The sequence below is a fragment of the Silurus aristotelis genome (assembly GCF_946808225.1).
Source record: "Silurus aristotelis genome assembly, chromosome: 25".
Classification (NCBI taxonomy): domain Eukaryota; kingdom Metazoa; phylum Chordata; class Actinopteri; order Siluriformes; family Siluridae; genus Silurus; species Silurus aristotelis.
The window spans coordinates 16630182-16650682 of NC_139598.1; the positions used below are offsets into that span (position 1 = coordinate 16630182).

At 39.9% G+C, this 20501-nt stretch overlaps 1 protein-coding gene across 2 annotated transcripts in view; it reads left to right on the forward strand.

The window, feature by feature from the left end:
• The window catches only part of rftn1b (raftlin, lipid raft linker 1b), a 94211-nt gene that overhangs the window by 38830 nt on the left and 34880 nt on the right, over positions 1-20501 (forward strand). The window contains exons 3-6 of one of the 2 annotated variants that reach the window (XM_083529513.1): positions 2375-2552; positions 13200-13308; positions 16655-16892; positions 17005-17151. In XM_083529513.1, coding sequence (XP_083385639.1) covers positions 2375-2552; positions 13200-13308; positions 16655-16892; positions 17005-17151 — 672 coding nt within the window. Of the gene's footprint in view, positions 1-2374; positions 2553-13199; positions 13315-16654; positions 16893-17004; positions 17152-20501 lie in introns of both variants that reach the window. The other variant, XM_083529514.1, reaches the window with a different exon arrangement.

The window sequence follows — 20501 nt, forward strand, 5'->3', positions numbered from 1 at the left end:
AAAAAGTCAAGTCAAATCAAACAGAGTGGAATTAATTATACTGAAGTGAGAAAGATTTTTCAAAACGTTTGTGATTATGTCCCATACCCACCTTTTTTTTTCCTGCTCTATCTGGTGGACATTATATTTTTTTCATAAAGAGTGCTGATTGAGAAATCGAGCGTTATTTTAAAAACGGCCTGCAATTCGCCTGAAGGAACTCTTTCACTTCCAATTCGGGTTTACAATGAAGCCAGAAAATGGAGACTGACGACCGCGTTCATGCTGGAATCAGCCCTTTTTTTCCATTCTCTTCCACTCATTCAACCATTGCACTCTTTTATACAGTATGCCTCACTTCATCCTACAGTGCATGGAAGATCATTGGAAAAGAGAATGGATTTGAAATTGATGTTTCAAGCAAAGGGACCATTTCTGTAATATGATTACCCGCTATCATGGATTCATCACATAAAGAGTGTTCACACAAACATGATATTGGAGCGCTGGAGAAATGGTCGAAGGTTTACCTTTGACCTTATGACCTCCATGTGGAAAAAGAGGATAAGAAAACTTATGACTTACTACTGTATTTTTTTTGCCGACCAGCAGGTTTGAAGTTAATAGTCGTTAGCTGTGGAGTCACACGATAGCAGTCGAAACAATTAGCAGTAATCAGCTTTTATAAAAAGGTTCGGTCCTCAGCAAGAGGCTCGGTTAACAAGATTTAAAGGCTAACCAGGTTAAAGCTTTTCTCATGACACAGAATTAGCGGTAGTAAAGAATATCCACAATAATTAGCATAAAAATTTGCAGAGCTGTTGGGTCATGAATTGAGGTCATGAATTGAAGTCAAGTTCTAGTTTTTTCAAAGGTCTTCAGTAAAGATGGGGTCAAGGCCCTGTGCAGGAGCTCTTCCACGCCGATTTTGACCATGGAGACCTTTTTTTATTGCGCTGTCATGCTGGAACAAGTTTTACAACATACAGTTTCACGCTTTTAATTTTTGCATCAACAGTTTGGGGAAGAATGTGAAGAACGTGATTTATGTAATGAAAACATTTGTTCGGTGTAGTGTACCCAGTTTTGGCTTTCCATCGTTAACTGTCTCTGTGTGAAAAAAACTCACCTCGTCTACCTGTTTGGACTTTAAAATGTCATAATTTCTGGAATGGCACTCTAGTCGGCTTGCCAAAGTCTTGGCCAAATGCATCTTTCATTCTTTTTTCCCCCCATCCTTCCTTCTATGTTTGTCTTTCTCATTAGCATATGCCTGTCTTTGATTATGCTCCTTGACGGGTTTCGTGTACATGTTGTTGCACAGCTGGGTGGCTCTGACACTTTCTGTCTGCTGCTTTCTCATGCCTTGTCTTATTCGCTTTAGATTGAGATGAGGCTGTGCTAAAAAAAATACACACACACACACACACACACACACACACACACACACACACACACACACACACACACACACACACACACACACACACACACACGGGAGAGCAAACAAGTCTCTCAACTCCCCACTAATCCTTTCACAATATCAGGTGAGTCTATCAAACGTACCTCATTAATGCCAGAAGACGGTGCGTGATTGGCCTCGTCTGCCCTGCCGAGAAGCTTTCAGTGCCCTAGTTTAAAAGGCTCCGACCTCACGTCGAGCTAAACAATCATGTTTAATTGGATTTTGATCCAGGCCTATTAAATCATAGGAATGGTAAAAAAAAAAAAAGCCACCAGCATGCCTCTAATAGCTAAAACAATTGCTATTTTTTCCCATCTCTCACATCATGCATGAACAATGCAGCACGAGCTTCGCAGTACGAATAAAAATAGCCGTGTTACACTCTCCTGAGCCTCCTGATTACAATTTGGAGAAAGAAATAAGCACTTCCCACTATTGAAGGTGCATCAATAATTCATAAATAATTCAGCAGCCACACTTTCAAGTATGAAGAAGGCATATATTTATTCACCGTCCTTAATTACTCAAATGTCATTCACGACGAAAAACGAATCTGAAACGACTAGGTGGAATCATTTGGCGGGAAAAATCAGAGGGTTTATTTGTATAAAAAAAATTATATGATGTGTTGATTCATGGCTCATAGAGCAGTAGCAGGGACTAGTGACTTAATTTCTTAAACTTAATGTGCATGCATATAAGGAGACTTATTGATGGGAATCTTGAACAGAAACACTGATTATTGAACACTGTAGTTTATTCACCAACGACGTTACAGAGACCAAGGAAAGTAGGTGGTTTCTGAACAGCAATGTAGCCAATTAACTTTCAGTCCTCATCCCTGTGTGGGTTACACCAGCAATCCTAGCAGTCTGAGCACTCAGATTAAACATGTCTTACCTCTGTCTTGCTCTCTGTGTTCACTGGCAGATGTGACGTCAACCCTGTGCCTGTCTTCGGTGCGAGAGCTGCCATCCCAGCTCCAGGATCTCTACCAGCAAGGCTATGTCCTTATCGCTGTCCATCCCTTCGTCCACCCGTGTGGCCCGGAGATTGCCAGTGTCCAGCGACAGCTTTATCGAGCGGTGCTCAGCAAAGTGCCCGAGAGGTAGGACTTCAGAAAGATTTGATCTGTCCATTAAACTAACAAACATGTTCAGCACTAATTTAACCTCAACTTCTGACCAAACTGAGAAAAATTTGTCACAATCACAATACTGGATGGTTTTGGAGAATAAAGGAGGAATAAATGGGTTAGAAGCTGCCTCGATTTGCAATATGTGGAGGGGGACAGAGTGGGTGTACAAGGCTAAAGTAAGCAGATTTATCATTCTGGTTAATATTTTGAGAAAATGCTGGGAAAAACGGGGAAAAAATCTGAAAACTCCTAGCAAAAATGTACCCAGATACCAGCCAAACCAAACAGACTCAGAGTCGTAGAAGGTTTAAATAGCGTCATTCTAATGCTGCCACAAAGAGAAAAAGCTGTTTATTAGGATAGTGCCTCCAGTTCATTGTGCAAGACAGCGTCAGTGATGAGTTGTGATAGAGAGAGACAGAGCGAGTGTGTGAACGTCCAAGTGCAGGTCTCTAATCCTCTGGCAAGCAGCAGTCACCACTCAAAGTCACATCCACCCCCTGCTCAGGGCGCTGCTGGCAGCAAGAGTCCCTGTGAGTGTGTGTGTGTGTGTGTGTGTGTGTGTGTGTGTGTGTGTGTGTGTGTGTGTGTGTGTGTGTGTGTGTGTGTGTGTGTGTGTGAGTCCAGAAGTGGAGTGTATCCAGCTAGACAGGCAAAAGTGAAAGTCATGCCACTGGCCTGAACTCCCACACAGCTGTCAATACATAAACAAAGCCAACATTTTTACTGTATGTCACTGGATGAGTGTGTGTTTCGATGCCAGGCTATTATTAAGTTTATTTTTTGCATTCAGGGTTAGTTTTTTTGCTCTGATGGAGAATAAGTGTCATTGGTGTTGCACATACATGACCACCTGCCTAATATTGTGTTGGTCCCCCTTTTGCTGTCGTGACCCGTCGAGCATCAACAGCATGAACTTCTTTAGCAGTTTGAGCTACAGGAGCTCGTCTGTTGAATTGGACAACAGGGACCAGCCTTCGCTCCCCACGTGCATCAATGAGCCTCGTCCCCCACGACCCTGTCGCCGGTTCACCACTGTTGATAGATTCTGACCACTGCAGACCAGAAACATCCCACAAGAGCTGTAGTTTTGGAGATGCTCTGACCCAGTCGTCTAGACATCACAATTTGTCAAACTCGATCAAGTGCTTACGCTCGCCTATTTTTCCTGCTTCTAACAATAACTTTGAGGACAAAATGTTTACTTGCTGCCTAATAATTATATCCACCTACTACCAGGTGCCATGATGAGGAGATAATGTTATGCCTGATCTGTGTATATGCTCAGAAGTTGGTACAGAAGTTTCCACAGAAAAGACAGGCAGTCATGAGAAAAGTGTCTACAGCTACACACGATATACCAGAATACCAGAAAGTTAGACAGATCTTACAGGATTACCCAAAAGGCAGAAATCATTGATAAGAGCACAAATGACACAAGTATTAATGGAATTTTGCAGATGAACTTCATCCAGAGCAGTTTACATTTATGCAGCTGAGCATTTCAGGGTTAAGCGCTTTTCCTAAGGGCCTAGAATTGGAAGTGGAAACTAGGCAGATTTGAACTCATGACATCTTTATATCTCCAATGTCCTAATCACCGAGCTATCACTTTCCACCAATTCCTATCCTGTAACCCGTGAAAAGTCTTCATGGTGCTACTGAAAAAGTCTTCACAGTGCTATTCAAAGTTCTAACATTATAATGTTCCTACATTGTTCCTGTGAAACTCAAGCCCATTTGTCATTTAAGTGTTTTTTTGTGTGTCTGTGTGAAAGAGATAGAAAGAAGCGAGAGAGAGAAAGAGAGAGAGAGAGAGAGAGAGAGAGAGAGAGAGAGAGAGAGAGAGAGAGAGAGAGAGAGAGAGAGAGAGAGAGAGAGAGAATAAGAGACAGAGAGAGGCCAACAATTAAGGCTTCAGGAGCTCAGGAGCTTGTCTTGATCTCTGAGAATAGACAGCGATTCCCCTGAGGAGAGATGGAGAGGCACCGATGTCTAAGCTTCAGTCTATGTTTTACAGCCCCTCTCTCTATCCTTCTCAATCTTTCTCTCTCTCTCTCTCTCTCTCTCTCTCTCTCTCTCCCTCTTTCTGTCTCTCTTTCACTTTCTAACAATATTTCTAACTTTCCTGTGCCTTTTATGTCTGTCAATCTAAGAAAAAGAGGTGTGGCCTCTGAGCCTGTCAGTCATACTAAAGGAGGTGTGGTCTTCGTGGCTGTCAATCACACTAAATGAGGTCTGGCATTTATATCTATCCGTCCTAGTAAAGGTAGACTTTGTAGGTCTGGCTTTAATGGCTGTCAATCACATTCAAGCAGGCGTGACATTTGTGCCTGTTAGTCCTAGTAAAGGAGGTGTGGTTTATGGCTGTCAATCACACTGTAAAAGGTGTGGCCTCTGTGAATGTAATCTCAACAAAAGAAGGGTGTATTTTACAGGTAACATTTGTACTGAAGATACAGTAGTATGAGGTTTGTACCCATCAGATGCTCTCTTTTAAAGAGGCATGGCCTTTGTGCCTGTCAATCCTAGCAAAGGAGGTGTGGTTTCAGGCTTTCAATCACAGTTGTGGAGGTGTGGCCTCTTTTCCTATAAATCCTATCAAAACAGGGGTGTCCTTTATGGGTGCCAGTTGTTCTGAAGGTAGTTTGAGGCTTATGACTGTCAGATTCTCTGAAAGAGGTGTGGCCTTTGTGCCTGTTAATCCGAGCAAAGGGGGTGTGGCTTAAGGCTGTCAATCACATCCTAAGGGGTGTGGCCCCTGTGTCCATAAATCCCAGCTAAATATGTGTCCCCTTAATGGGTGTCACTTGCAATTAAGTTAAGATCAGGTGTGGCCTCTGTACAGTAGCGTATTATACACATAAGCACTGCTTTACAATTACCACATTGTACTTGTACCAAAACATTTCTTGATCTCTCTGCTGGAGCTCAGAGGGCAGTTAAACTCACCAAATCCCAGGAATCTCTCAGTGTTTATGGGCACAGCAGGGATCCGAGCTGCACGTTCCTCACCCAGCATCTGACACAAAGTCCTGAGACGCCTGGGATGAATCAGCCATGTGCACATGAAAGAATCCGTTTGATACTTTAAAATATGTGATGACACACTTTACTCTCCTATTTCCCCAAGTGTGCATTTTTCCCGTCAGAAGATGCGGCGTGTGTATACGCTTTATGGATTGCACTTGGCCAGCAATATTTTAGTGACCATCACGCCCATTTAACTTTCATGCAAAAGTACACAAGTGTTCACTCCTCTCGGGTCCTGACACCTGAAACACGTGCTCCTTCATGCATGGAAAATGTGCAGTAGATGGATGACAGGAGATTTGCCTTTTAGAGGAAGGGATAGAGAAAAGGAGAGGGGGAGAGAGATGGTTTGTGATGTTGGCGTTTAAAATGTGCATGCCTAAGTGGAAGAGAGAGAGAGAGAGAGAGAGAGAGAGAGAGAGAGAGAGAGGGAAAGAGAAAGAGACAGAGACAGAGAGAGAGGAAGGGAGAATGGAGAACAAGAAGGGTAAAGGTTTGTCATCCTTTGATTGTTTGTGGCCAAGCTGTCCTGTTTATCGCCAGCATCCGTCACCGTGGAGACAGTCGCTCGCATCACCAGCAGCCGTAGGGAAAAAATCTGCAAAAAAAAAAAAAAAGAAGAAGAGGAGAGGAGAGAAGACGTGAAAAGCAGCATGGCACTGCTCATGTTCTCTAAACGACATTGACAGAGGAAGGAAAGGAAAACGGATAGTGAGAGAGAAGAGAAGAGAAGAGAAGAGAAGAGAAGAGAAGAGAAGAGAAGAGAAGAGAAGAGAAGAGAAGAGACAGAAAAATGTATGCTAAAAGAAATGAAATTTTTCCATGAGTCATTCTCATCAGTTCTTTTTTTAAAGATCAGGAAATGGAAAAAGTAAAGAAGAGAGTAAGATAAGCAAGTACAAAGAAAGGGGGAGGAAAAGGTGAAAGAGAAAAGCAGTGTAGGAGATAAGCAGACACTTAGAGAAAGAAAAGTAATGAAATGAGATCTGAAATCTGAAATAAGAAGAGATGGCAAAAAAGAAGAGAGAAGAACCAGATAAAGAGAAAGAAAAATTAGAAAAGAAAACAGAAAAGTAGGTTGAACGCTGCTAGAGAAAGAAAAGTCAAGTTCAGAATCAGAAGACTTTATTGACCATGTAGGGAAATTGTTTGGTTGCAGTTGCTCACAATAGAAGATCAAAAAAAAGATTAAAGCAAAAATAAAAGTAAAAAAATATTAATAAATATTCTTCTTCTTCTTCTTCTTCTTCTTCTTTCGGCTGCTCCCATTAGGGGTCGCCACAGCGGATCATCTGTCTCCATACACCTCTGTCCTCTACATCTGCCTCTTTCACACCAACTACCTGCATGTCTTCCCTCACCACATCCATAAACCTCCTCCTTGTTCTTCCTCTTTTCCTCCTTCCTGGTAGCTCCATCCTCAGCATTCTCCTGCTGATATACCCCATGTTTCTCCTCTGCACATGTCCAAACCATCTCAATCACGCCTCCCTCACCTTGTCTCCAAAACGTTCTACATGCGCTGTCTCTCTAATAAACTCATTTCTTATCCTGTCCATCGTCATCACTCCCAACGAAAACCTCAACATCTTCAGTGCTGCTACCTCCAGCTCCACATCCTGTCTTTTACTCAATGCCACTGTCTCTAAACCATACAACATCTCAGGTCTCACCAAAGTCCTATAAACTTTCCCTTTCACTCTTGCAGATACTCTTCTATCACAAATCATACATATTAATGTATATAATAAATTAAATGAAATTTGTAGCAGCAGTGAAAAACAGACGGCAAAAAAAATATTGTTATAAAAGTTATTACATTTTACTAATTATTATTATTATTGCACTGAGATTATTGCACAAAATTGCCCAATATAGCAACAATATATGTGTGGCATTAAAATCTATAATTATAACTTTATTTATATTATCCATATCTATTTTATAGTTTTAAGAAACCACAAACAAGAACTAACAGGACTAGCTAACTTGTTAGCGTTGTTAGCTGCACGTGAGATGTTTAGCATTGGAGCCATGTTTTTTGACTGGTTCTTCCTGTGTGGATTAGCTTTAGCGCTAAAACGCAGTGCGTTAGAGTTCACGCCCGCTGCCTACAAACCACAGCGCTAATCCATCAGCACACCTGTCTCAGTTTAGACAGGTAAACAACATGGCCGCCTTGACAGGAGCATTGGGATTTTAAATATCATTGGACATTAGTCAGGGCATAATAGAAAACTGAGAGAGGGAGGGAGGGAGGGGGGGTTTAGTGGCTTTTTCTAATTTCAAATGTCAGCCATCACAAGGTCTTGGGGTTCCTTTATTTTTTTTATACGCTGTTCCACTTCAGTGGGGAATGCTGGGTAATTTATTCAAGATCATTGGGAAATTGTAGTGCGCTGCGCTCTGGGTGAGGTGCGACGGGGGATCCCATTAGGGGCGATCTGCTCGCAGAATATTATTCATGGTTGGGCAAATAGGCAGTGCTACATAATTAATGCACTGATGAAAGATTGTGAAACACACATACAGTGGATTCAAAGTGACAGTGTTGTCATGGCAATGCGGTCACACAAACACACACACACATACACGCACGCATGCACACGTACAACAGGATGCTGCCGCAAGACCTCAAAACATCGCTTCTGGTGTCTGTTTGATATGATCACTAAGAGTACTACTTTAGGCAAACACACACAAACACACACAAGAATCATCGACAGGCTGATTTTCGCCAACGGTGCGATCCAGCTGCGATTATCAGTGAAACAGACAAGTCAACATCTGTGCTGCCTACCAAACTAGCTCGCTTAGCTAGAACAATGCTTTGGGAAATTCTCAATTCAATTTGGATTTAAGGTGCAATCAGCAATTTTGAGCAACACTCATTCCAACACTCATTCCAAGCCAATTAAATCCCACCCCTTGACAAAAGCCACACCTCCAGTTATGCTAATTAACTATAATTCACAAGCTTATCCTGATTACATGAATGTCAAAGATTCCAGGACTTCTAACCGAACCCCGCCCACTCCCACAGACAGTTTGACCAACCGTTTATTATTGTTTACACAGGCCCATGATTTTTAGATGACAATCTAAATTGGTTCTGCTTGCCAAAATATAAGCAAATGAATAATTTAAACCAGAAGGACCCGAGCTAGGATAAAGCATTTACTGAAGAAAGAAGGAAAGCAGAAAGCACAGCGCTCATCATTCTGTGTATTCGCTTTTGCATTAATGAAAAGCTTATTGAAAAAGCCTGAAGACAATCCACAGCATTTTAAAATCTGGATTTTTACCAAGCCCTAAAGTCAGATTTTGTTTGAAGTTGACAGAATGTCAGTAGAAAAATTTTGTTTTGGTCACTCTACATGCATTACAATGTATTATTAACTATATGCCCTATATGATAACTATCTATCTATCTATCTAGATAGATAGATAGATAGATAGATAGATAGATAGATAGATAGATAGATAGATAGATAGATAGATAGATAGATAGATAGATAGATAGATAGATCTCAGTTTTTATCACTCTATTCAACATGCGCATTGACAAATATGTGATGCTTTATGCAAATGTATGTTTATTATTGGTGAAACCTCAAGAAAGAGCATGAAGACAAAATATTCTTGTAAATGTTTTAAAGTAATTATGATGTTTTTAATTACATAAATCACGAGGACACCAAACTGAACTTTTGCTATGTTTCCACACGGACGGTTTTAATTGACGCACTTGTGCATCATTGCGGATTTCGGTGCTGATTGCCAAGAGACTCATTGAGACTTAGCACAGCATTAAAAGAAATGTTTAGTGATGAAAACGTTTTTTTCGGTCGAGTTTATTTATTTATTTTTTACATCTGAGCAAAGAAAGCACGTCACGTATAAATGTGTTTGCCGTTGAGTTTTTAATTTTGGCTCGTTTATATTTATTTAAATATATTTTTCATAAAATTGGACAAACAGAAATGTGCATTAATAAAATGAATGGTGTTCAAACTAAAATCCACGTATTAGTGTACAATAAGTTAAATCAGTTACTCGGTCAAAAAAACTCAGTCGCTAATCACAAGCTATTCACTTTAGATTCCTTGCGAATGGATAACTGCAAAGTTATTCATGCTGGACAGATGCAACACGTAGGAAAAAGTAGTCGGGCCCTAAGTATATGGCAACATTATCAGTAGGTGAACAAACAGTATGGTAAAGGACAGGCTATAATCGAGAACACAGTACAGGGTTGAGATCTAAAGTGCCAAACAGGATACAAAGGCTTGGCAAACAAATACACAACAGCACCTGAGTGTATACTTCACAATGAGCTGAATGAATCAAAGACTATGTGTGTGTGTGTGTGTGTGTGTGTGTGTGTGTGTGTGTGTGTGTGTGTGTGTGTGTGTGTATGTGTGTGTGTGTGTGTGTGTGTGTGTGTGTGTGTAATTAGAAACAGGTGTGAATAATTAGTATGACAGTGATTGTGAAGTATGAAGTATGTGTTAGTAGTTAGATCTCAGGGCGGCCATGAATGAAGGTGTCGGTGTACTTGTGTTTGAGCCTGAGTTTGAACCTGGCAGTGACCTGCCAATGATATTCATGTCTCTAGGTGTCAACATGTCAACATTCAGCACTGACAGCTGAGTGAAAATTGTTCCTGTGAGGATTGAACAGCGACTTTTTGACCGTATACCTTCCTTTTAATCCAGAGCTTAGCATTTACCTCAGCGTATATCGATACATAAGGCAAAGTCAAAAGATCTACACTTGAAAAACTGTTAAAAGTGTTTATAACTGATCATGTTTTTCGTACCACATCACATTACCTCAGCAAAAAAGGATTTTACAGGACAAGTAGCTTTAAAGTAGAAGTTTGAAATGCTAATATCCATTAAAGCTAGTAGGCGCTGGTTAGCCAACCATCAGATTTTATTGCTAGCTATGAGACACAATTTCTCTAAGGCAAGATATTCAAGTAAGAAATGTGTGTGTTTGTGTGTGTGTGTGTGTGTGTGTGTGTGTGTGTGTGTGTGTGTGTGTGTGTGTGTGTGTGTGGAGGCAGAAGCAGGTTTGAGCATGTGTCAAGGGAGTCACATGGCGACATGAGGAAAGCTGTATGTAGGCAGCAGATGGCTGTGTGTCGTCAGGAGGCGCAAATATGTGCCTGCAGCACAGAGTGTGTGTGTCTGTGTATGGTGTTTGTGTTTGTGTTTGGGCTGTGTGCGTTTGGTGGTTTTGTGTGTGTGTGTGTGTGTGTGTGTGTGTGTGTGTGTGTGTGTGTGTGTGTGTGTGTGTGTGTGTATCAAGCTGAGCACTGTGCCCGAGGTGAGTCTGATTCCTGCTGGGTTGTGTAGCAGGAATAGCCATGCTGTTGGTGGGCTGAATTCTCTGTGGTGTCTGCCTCTTCCACTTTCGCCCTCACACACACACACACACACACACACACACACAGACAGACACACAAAAGAAAAGGAAGATGTAAGGAGCTCAAGAGTGTGTCTCTGGTGTCATAAGTGTCAACAGGATGGAGGGTGGGTTGGAGCTCTACAGTGTATGAAGTAAATGTACATTTCAAACAGAGGAGAGAAAAAAAACCCATCTGGATTAACAGCTGCTGAAGTTTTAGAGAACTTATCGAATTTCACACGTGTTTGACTTTGTGCATATATATATATATATGTGTGTGTGTGTGTGTGTGTGTGTGTGTGTTAAGAATTATGCGTGACCCACATCGATTCGTCACTTCCAGACATCATGAGCTCTCGAAAAAAAAATAAGCCTGCATGCATTACAATCTCACCGTGAACTACATGGAATGAAGAAATAACGGCACAAGTCTTGCAATATGTTTATTTTGGACAGGCAAAGTTCTTTTTTGCTTTATTTGGAGACGAGGTGAGGCTGCCCCGGTTTTATTTCCAGCAACGGATCTAACGAATACATCAACCCCAGTGATTTCCCAAAGACGATATGAACCCAAGCCGAGGACTCTGGCATAACTATCAATGATGAACAATTCAAATAAAAAAAAAGCAACAGTTTGGGGAGGAAAGAATGATATACAATTTACTTTAATTAATACAACAGAATGTGTTTGTTGTTCACAAAAAGCTTATGTAGAATAATCTTTATCTAAGGTTTATTTATTTATAAAAGTTATTATTATTCTTTTTTTTCAGCCAGTTAAACTACAGTATAGCAATACATCATATAATTAAAAAATTTGAGTTTTCTTTTCTTTTCTATTTTTCTTTTTTTTTTACACTTGACTGCTTACAGAAAGTATTAAAAAATAATAATAAAATGCAAATGGTGATTATTTACCACAGAGCATTTTTTTCCCTTTAAAGCGATCAAGTTGCAAATGGGGCAAGTGAAAAAAATCCAACATGGAGGACAAAATAAAAAGTATGACACGTGTATCATTTTCCAGTCTGGTCTTCAACATGCACACTCCTAGGATCATGTCCACACTAATACGGTTTCGTTTGAAAACGCATATTTTTCTTTTTCTTTTGGCCTCCTGTCAACACTGAGACGGCTTTTTAAAAACGCTCTCCAAAGTGGTTACATTTGAAAAAGCTGTTGTGAAGACGAAAGATTTAGAAAAAGATGACGTGTTTTTTGTCATTGCCACAATGTTTTAAAGAGCCAGAAAGTAAATAACCACAAGCAAGTCGAATCGTATTACGATTTGCACATGTGCAGTACAGTAAGCGTTTTCAGACTTTCAGTGTGGATGTTGTTATGTTCATGTTAATGTCGAAAACGCCATTTTTAAACTGGATTAGTGTAGCCAAAGTCTAGTGGAATGTCTTCCCAGAAAAGTGGAGGTTACTATAACAGCAAATCTGTAAAATTGTAAGTGTAGAATGAGGTGTTTAAAATTCCCCTTATAGTCCGGTGTCCATAGACGTTTGTCCATATGCTGTTTTATGTTGGATATCCCAATATTTTCAGACATTTTTTGTATTATAAGACACAATCAGTGGTAACAAAGTGCTATTTTCTGCTTTTGTAAACTGCTGGTCTGTTTTCCCAGACACTGCCCACTCGTCATCAATATTCATAAGTCAGACCACTAATTTCATTAATATTCCTTAGCTTGCTAATAGCTTTCTCAGTGAAGGGAGAAGCACAGACAAAGCAACTTTACCCACATATTAGAGACAGTTTTGCTTCAGGGAAATGGATGATGGATTTATTTAATGCTTTGTAGCAAGAACACTTATTTTCTCCAGATAGTTTTTTTCTCACTTCTCGCATAGCTAGCTTTTACAAAAAAATAGGGTTTGGGATGTAAGCTACAGATCAGACATTGTTGATTTGATTTAATAAAAAACAAAGAACCATTAATAGCGTTCTATATACCATTATTGTCTAAATATTATTTTATACAGCCTGTTTGAATACTTGATTCTGATTGGCTGGAAGGTGTGCATTTATATTGTTGAGTGCACAGGTAGGGGGCAGTCGCACTCAAGGTAGCGGTAGGTCCTTCTGGCCAATCAGATTTTAGAATTTATCATCATAAGGTTATAATATGTATGTCTCATTCTGTTTCTTTCATTCTAGTTCAGAGAAAAGTCCATCAGAGTTTGAGCCGTACCATCTGAAGCTGGAGGAGTGTTTGTCTGCAGATCATACTCCGACCCCGGAGCACATACAGGGATACGTGAAAAAAGTAGGTGTCTGTTAGATTTTTTTTCTTGACTGAATACACGCACATCCTGTCCTCATATCAGATCCAAATGCGCCCAGCAGGAACGGGGCCCTTTAAATGAAAGATGGCCTGAAGAAGGTCTGAATCCACAACAGGCATCACTCATGCTGTAATTGGATTGATATTAAAAATCGAACAGGGCCCCATACGTTCAGCGCCTTCGTGAACTTGTTTCGTTGATATGCATATCCGCGCAAAAAGTTATTATTCCTCAAGGAACCATCGCGACATCAATCTTCCGTGGCTGGATCGGGAAAAAAAGAAAGGAAATGATTCGAGCTGCCCTTTCTCCGTCGACAAATGAATTACTATCAGAGGCGACGGGCGACAGAGCGACGGCTTCTTATCTGCGCAATTTCATTTGGCATATTGTTGGAAAATATAATGACGGACCCCGGGCGTAAATGTGCAGTAATGCATTAAACAACGGGGCTGGAAAACAGGGACTGGATGCTTCTGTGGGTTTTTAATGTTAGACAGAATAAACCGGTGCTTGTCGCCGAAGAGACTTTTGTCGCCATCAGAGTCTGAGACCTCGGGCGGTGTTTTATTAAAGCAGCCAAATGGAGAATGGCGTCATTAGCATTTCTTGACAGCTAACAACTCAATTTCACTTGATGAGTATTCGCATATTGGCTTTTTCAAATGCAAACTGACAAAGGCATAGACGGGGCAGGAACACAACCGATTTCAGGAGGCGCTGAGCACAGGGAGGCCTGGCCTTCGACTACAGCCATGCTAATCAGGATACTTAATACTGAATAAGCCAATTCCAGCAAGCGACAGCGGCCCAGGTTTTAAATAATTGCTTTGGATACAATGTGATTGTCGCGAATAATGCGGATTATCATTCAGCCTTGACACGTTTGACAATAAAGAGAGCTGAATTGAAGACAACCAGATTTGTTTTTTTTTTCCTTTTATTACACAAACCGGTTGTGTTGCCGTGGATTTTAGTTCTTTTTCATCGTCTCATCTGTAAAATCTACTTTAACAGATCAAATTCCAGATCTTTTCCAAAAGATTTAGTGTTTGTAATAATATCACTGTCAAAATCCTCATCATGATAGTTACCACACTGATATGTAACTTGCTAACTATTGTCAAAACTCTGCTATCTTATAGTTGCAGTGCATTCTGGGACTTATCTTTTGCAAACTTTCTCCATTATTCTGAACTTGAAGTTTTTTAGCAGCCAAAATCTAAATATTTCTTATGTATGTAATTGTTCATTTTTGGTCCCCTATTGTAACTCTATTGTAACCAATAACGCCGTTGCTCTAATCTCTCGCAAGCATTAAGAAAATACCAAATTAGCACCTAAACTAATCCAAAATATTTCAATCTGAACATAATAAATGTGTGGCCTTTTCCTTTAGTATTATCTATTCAACCATTTTCTCACCTGTGGCAATCAAGAAGTATTCCTAAAAGCCAAAACGCTAAGTGCAATTTAATTTTCTTGACCTTATGTCCCAGGGGTTGTGCGAAATTTTACCCTTTAGCATGTTTTTCTTATGATATTTAAAACTGAGAACAAAATTGGACACTTTGACCTTCTAAGGGTTGAATATTAATCTATTGTTCTGTTCATATAATGTATGAATCTGTATCCACCATCTGTGTGTTTGTGTGTGTGAGTCCTGAGATCCTTTGACCTCTCTTTTTTTTTTTTTTTGCTACTTCTTGATGTTTAGACTTTACTGGCTTTCCTGGTATCCCGCTGTTTTATTCCGTGAGCATTCCCTGAAAAAGTCAAGGTCAGGTGCAGGAAAAAAAAACAGAAAAATAAGCTTTTTGTTCATGGTCTGAAAACCTCCCGCTGTGAACATGTCGGTGAATAAAGCAACGGTCATCCTCCACATCATGTCACTCGTTAGTTATTGTGCCACTCTAACAAATCATTTATCACTGATTCAATACCTCCAATTAATTTATGAATTGATCTATTCATTTAAAAAGACGGTAGTATGAAATATCCATACGCCACTGAATATAGTTCCCTGAGATTTTAGTTGCTTTATAGCGTGCTCTATAATAACCTCATGTTCATAGATGATAGAGAAATTATTTATTTATTATGCAAACCTGATGTAAATAGTACAGTATATTTATATAGCACTCTTTAAAAAAAGCAATAATTCTTAAACAAAATTAAACTCAAATTTTTTTTAGGTACTTATTTCAAAAAAGGTTTCCTTGAGTTTATATTATTTTAAGTATAATAATTATCTACTAATATACCCGCTTCCTTTAAACTGAAAGATTATATTTTTATATATTTAATTTCTTTTTTAAATAACAGAACAAATACATGAAACTTTTTTTTTAATCTTTCTCATGTTATAGTTTGGTTTAATATAATCAATAATGGCCTAATAAAGGCCATAATCATAATTGTGTGTGTTTTAACCAATTGTCTTTTAATAAATAACCATTAATAAATTAGTGACACAAATATTATTGGATTATAAGCAAAATGTTAGTTATTGCGAAATAGTTGCTAGTCTTAAAATAATATCCTGTGGTAATTACATGGGCATAAAAAATAACAAACATTTGTTTTTCTCATGATTGTAATCAATATTTATTTTAAATATATTTTTCTACACTCATTTGTAGAAAAACGCTCATTTAACGACATTTCTGGTGTTGCTTAGGAAATCTTTCAGTTTATTAGCATTAGAGTAAATAAAATGTATCTTTTACTAGGTATTAACTAATGCTTTATTCCTAGCTAACTCATGTATAATTAGTCATAATAATAATAATAGCAATAGTAATAAATGCCACATAAATAGTGTTGCATGGCAACACAGCAATAGTGGATGGATGTGTTTAATAACAGTTCAGCATTCATGTCAATACGTCAATAACGGGTAATACAGAAATAATAAATTAGTAATATGTCCCCGATAATGTAACCAGCAAGCAGAAAATGTTTTCTTTATTATTTTAATAAATGCTTGTATATAAACTAAATCAATGTAAAAAGCTTCTGTTCCCTCACCAGTTCCTTCATTTTTTTCCATGATGAATTATGGCATTAATGTTGTTATTGACCTGACACTGACTCAATTAGTAGAGTTTCTTATGCATTATGTAGAATCGTCCCTACTGCTCTCAGTCAATGTTAATTTCATTTTATTTCATTTTAATGAATGCTAGACTCATCATGTAATTTTTTTCCGAAATCTAATTTGGAAGCCGTCACTACACTAAGGCCCTTGTTAAAGAGGTATTTGATCCATTTGACTGCGCTTCTAGTACAATCGAATGCTTACTTTTATCCCCCCGTCATTTCCAGCAAATTCAGGATGCAGCCGACCAGGGCATCTTGTTTTCCGGCTTCATCCAGGAACCGGCCGGTCTCCATCATCGCGTCACATCGCGAGGAGGCCTTGCAGAGGCGTCCTTGTCTTTGCACTCCAGTCCGAGTTCTTTACGATGCTCGGAGCTCACAGCGAGCCCGAGTCATCAGGGTGAGAGCGGTGCAGAGGACTGGGCTGCAGATGGAGAGACAGAAGAGCCAAAATCCTCTCGAGGTATAGGTGCAGATTTTGTAAACATGGTGACTCTTATTGGCAGATTTTTTTGGGAAGCTCGATGGAGTTGGATAGACGTCAGAATAACAAACAAATTATATTGTTGTAACAGGTGGAGACGCTCTCTCAGACGTGGTGTCCACGGTTTCTAAATCGGAGTGTTGTGATGGAGAGCAGGAAGATATACCATCGCCCAACAACAAGGCCAAAGACAAGGACGGGAATGAAAAACCCCGCAGGCCGACTCTAGGCAAATGTGGTGAGAATTGTTTTCAGCACATGTATCACCTCCTGTTCTTTGTAGAATAGTGTTAAACCTTGGACTCTGCAAGATGAAGCATGGTGGTGGGAGCATCAGGTTCAATATGAGTATGAAAGTCCTTTTGCTTGTTTTTTCAATTAATTCTTTTTTTTATCAGGCAATGGCTTTTCTATCTAGAGTCATGGTTGTGAAAAATTATTGTAATTTTTTTTTTTATTATTAGCTTACATGTTGAACAAATACTTACACAAGTCACTACAGATGGTTTTCATCCAGTGATTACTGGTATACACAAGAAAACCATGTGTAACAAGGAAGTTAAGACCAATTTCTAGGTAGCACAGGAAGTTAAAAGAGTTTGGCGGTTAATGTTGACTGTGCTGAAAAAAAAAGCATGCAAGAAAATACTCTTTTCCAAACATTCAAACTTTTCAATCGTTCCCAAACCCGCCGAGTGCATGGGCGACAGCTTTACAGAGCGTTACCTCGGCAATTCTAAAAAGCGCGCAGGGTTTTAGATCAAGTCTCGTTTGGGCTGTTTTCATGAAAAACCAGATGGCGGCTCTCGCTCTTGCTGTTTGTGCGAGAATCAGAAAACGTGGAATTGTTGAAGCCGTATGCCATGTAGTGTGAAACGAGGCATGCTGGGATGCCTGGTGATCGGAGCTTGTGCTCCATCTGGACGAGGAAATGATCGGGTTTGGAGGTGAAGGAAGAATATGAAGAGGAGGAGGAGTCAGAGAGGGAGGAGGAAGAAAAGGAAAAGAAATCCCAGGGCTACCATCTGACCCTAGGCTCCTAATCCTCTAGACGCTTAGCCTAAAAGAAAATATGATGGCGTGCACGTTTGGTATTTAGTCATACAGTATGTTTGCTCATGAGGTCACTAATGTGAAATGGAGGTGAGGTTGAGGCTTACTCCATATGAGAGGAAGACAGGGAGGTTGTATCAAATGTTTGTCTGATGTTTTGATATTTTGAAGAAAAAAACTATGCATATCCAAACATTCCCAAGCTTTTAAGCCTTTGGGAGGACAGACGTCAAGGCTTCAGGGATTGTAGAAATGTGTTTATGTGGACTAAAATAGTTCAGAGAGAAAGGATTAGGAAAGGGGTTGTTGCAATGCCCGAGAGAGTGGTGACCCAGGCATGGTCCGGACAACATTTTGACAAATGTGACTGACTATAATTCTGTTCGTGTGCTTGTTTTCTTGTTTACAGCGAGACCTTTGCTCTTGACCAGCGCTGGGGTCCAAGACTGTTTAAACAGTCCCACACTGACTTCCCATTAATAATAGGTCCCTCAGGGGTTACATGGGGTTCTTTGTCCGAATACCGGTTCCAATGTTTTATCAACTCAAGGGCCGCTTGTTAAAGGAGCTCTTATCTTTCAGAAACATTGTCAACATAGTTCTACACTTGACAAGCAAAACTTTATCTAGTTTCCATTTCGCTATGTTTCCCCCATGTTCAAGTGTGTTTCCTCCAAGTTCTCTGGTTTCCTTCACATCAGAAAAAACTAATAACTAGAGTAAAAAAGTCTAATTTGTCTCAGTATGAATAAGTGTGTGAATGTTTACATGGTTCCCTGAGATCAACAAGTGTCCTGTCCAGAATGTATTCCCACATTGCCGTCAGTATTCCCAGGATAGGCTGCGAATTCCAGTTAATAAATTAATCTTATTTCTATAGAGGGCATGCTTGTTGTTTAGTAATGTTGTTCGAAAAACTTGCACATTCTACACTCTTAAGGGTACTTCGGTTGTCCTCTTGGGGCACCATTAAAGATTCTATGTTGAGTGTTTATTATGTTCCAAGCACTGCATATAATAGCTGTAAGAACCATTTATATTGCCAGTGAACTTCAACCACTGAAGGACCGTTCAGTTTAAGAGTAGCAACAATATTGACATTTTGTTTTTGGTTTTATTCACAAATTTGGTTTGAAGTTGCATCTGGAATTGGTATAGACGCTCATTTGACCTCAATAGTACACAGTGCATGCTAGCAAAAGAAGTAGAACATTTGAGAACTAGCACGAACAAGTCCCACTCAAATGTGCCATGTAAATAAATTGTACTCCAGTAAAGTCAGGCCCAAGCAGGACTCCTTTGGGAAGATGAGGTATATTTTAAATTCCTGGCAGGTTTCAAGATGTGTGAATATTACAGAAAACACCTAGCCATTTCATACTAGGACTCTTACAGATTGCTTGATTGTCCATCGAAATAAATCAAGGTTCTTCACTGTAGCAATGTTTCTACTCTCACCCTTTCTGGCAGGAAAACACATTGTTGTAATGTTCAACATAGAACATTTAAAGCCTTAGGATTCAAATTTGCATATTTTTCAAAGGTAACCAGCAATTACTTAATTAGAAAGCAAGATAAAGTTATCAAGGATTTTGTTTGTTGCACAAAAGAGGGCGTTTACACTCAAGTGCTAATTTCATAATTTCTGGGAGAGATACATTTTTAGATGTTGTCTGACTTTTCTGACAACAAGGTAGAATTTTATTCCACCACCTCAATGCATGTCTTCCATGAACTCTGAGTGATGGAGGGATAAGTGGAGTGGTGGAAGAGAATGGAGGGAGCTTGGTGCAGTGCAGGGTACGATAAGAGCTGCGTGGGAAGTGGTAGCCCAGTGGATAAGCTGTTTGAGTTCTGATTGAAAAGTCTGAGTCCTTGAGCAATGTTCTTAACCTTTTAATTGCTCAGCTGTATAATTGTAAGTCGCTCTGGATTAGGGCGTTGGCCAAATGCCCTAAATGTATGGTAAAGGGGTGCTTGTCCATTTTCGATTTTGTAGGCAAGCAGGAGTGTTTTAAATCCGATGTAGCAGCTACAGGAAGCCAGAGGAGGGGGGTGCATAGTCCCTTACTTTCCTTTCGTTTTTCATCATTGCCATAATTTTCTATCGCTCTACACGATGACTAAAAACCTGACTGATGTCAAAAAAGTTAATCGGAAAGTTACAGGGCCGCTTTGATGCCGCATTTGCTAGTGGCGTTGCGTTCAGAGTTGTGATATACGCACAGCTGGTAGTAGGACGAAGGCTGTGACCGAGCTGTGAATTCTCTGACTGCCTGTCATAACGCTCATCCAGCCCTGAAGAGATGATTCATGCTTTAAACCGAGTTTGACAGAGAACCACAGAACTGAAGCCCTGATGATTTCTTAGCATTTGTGTGCGCGTGTAGGCGGGAAACATCCTGTGCTCACATTTGCTTTGCACAGCCCTCAGAGAGACAGACAGTAAATGGCTCGGACACGGTCACTAGCAGTCCAAGCGACAGCCGCCAGAGCGAAAGTGCATCTCTATTTATCCTTTCGGTCAAATATCCA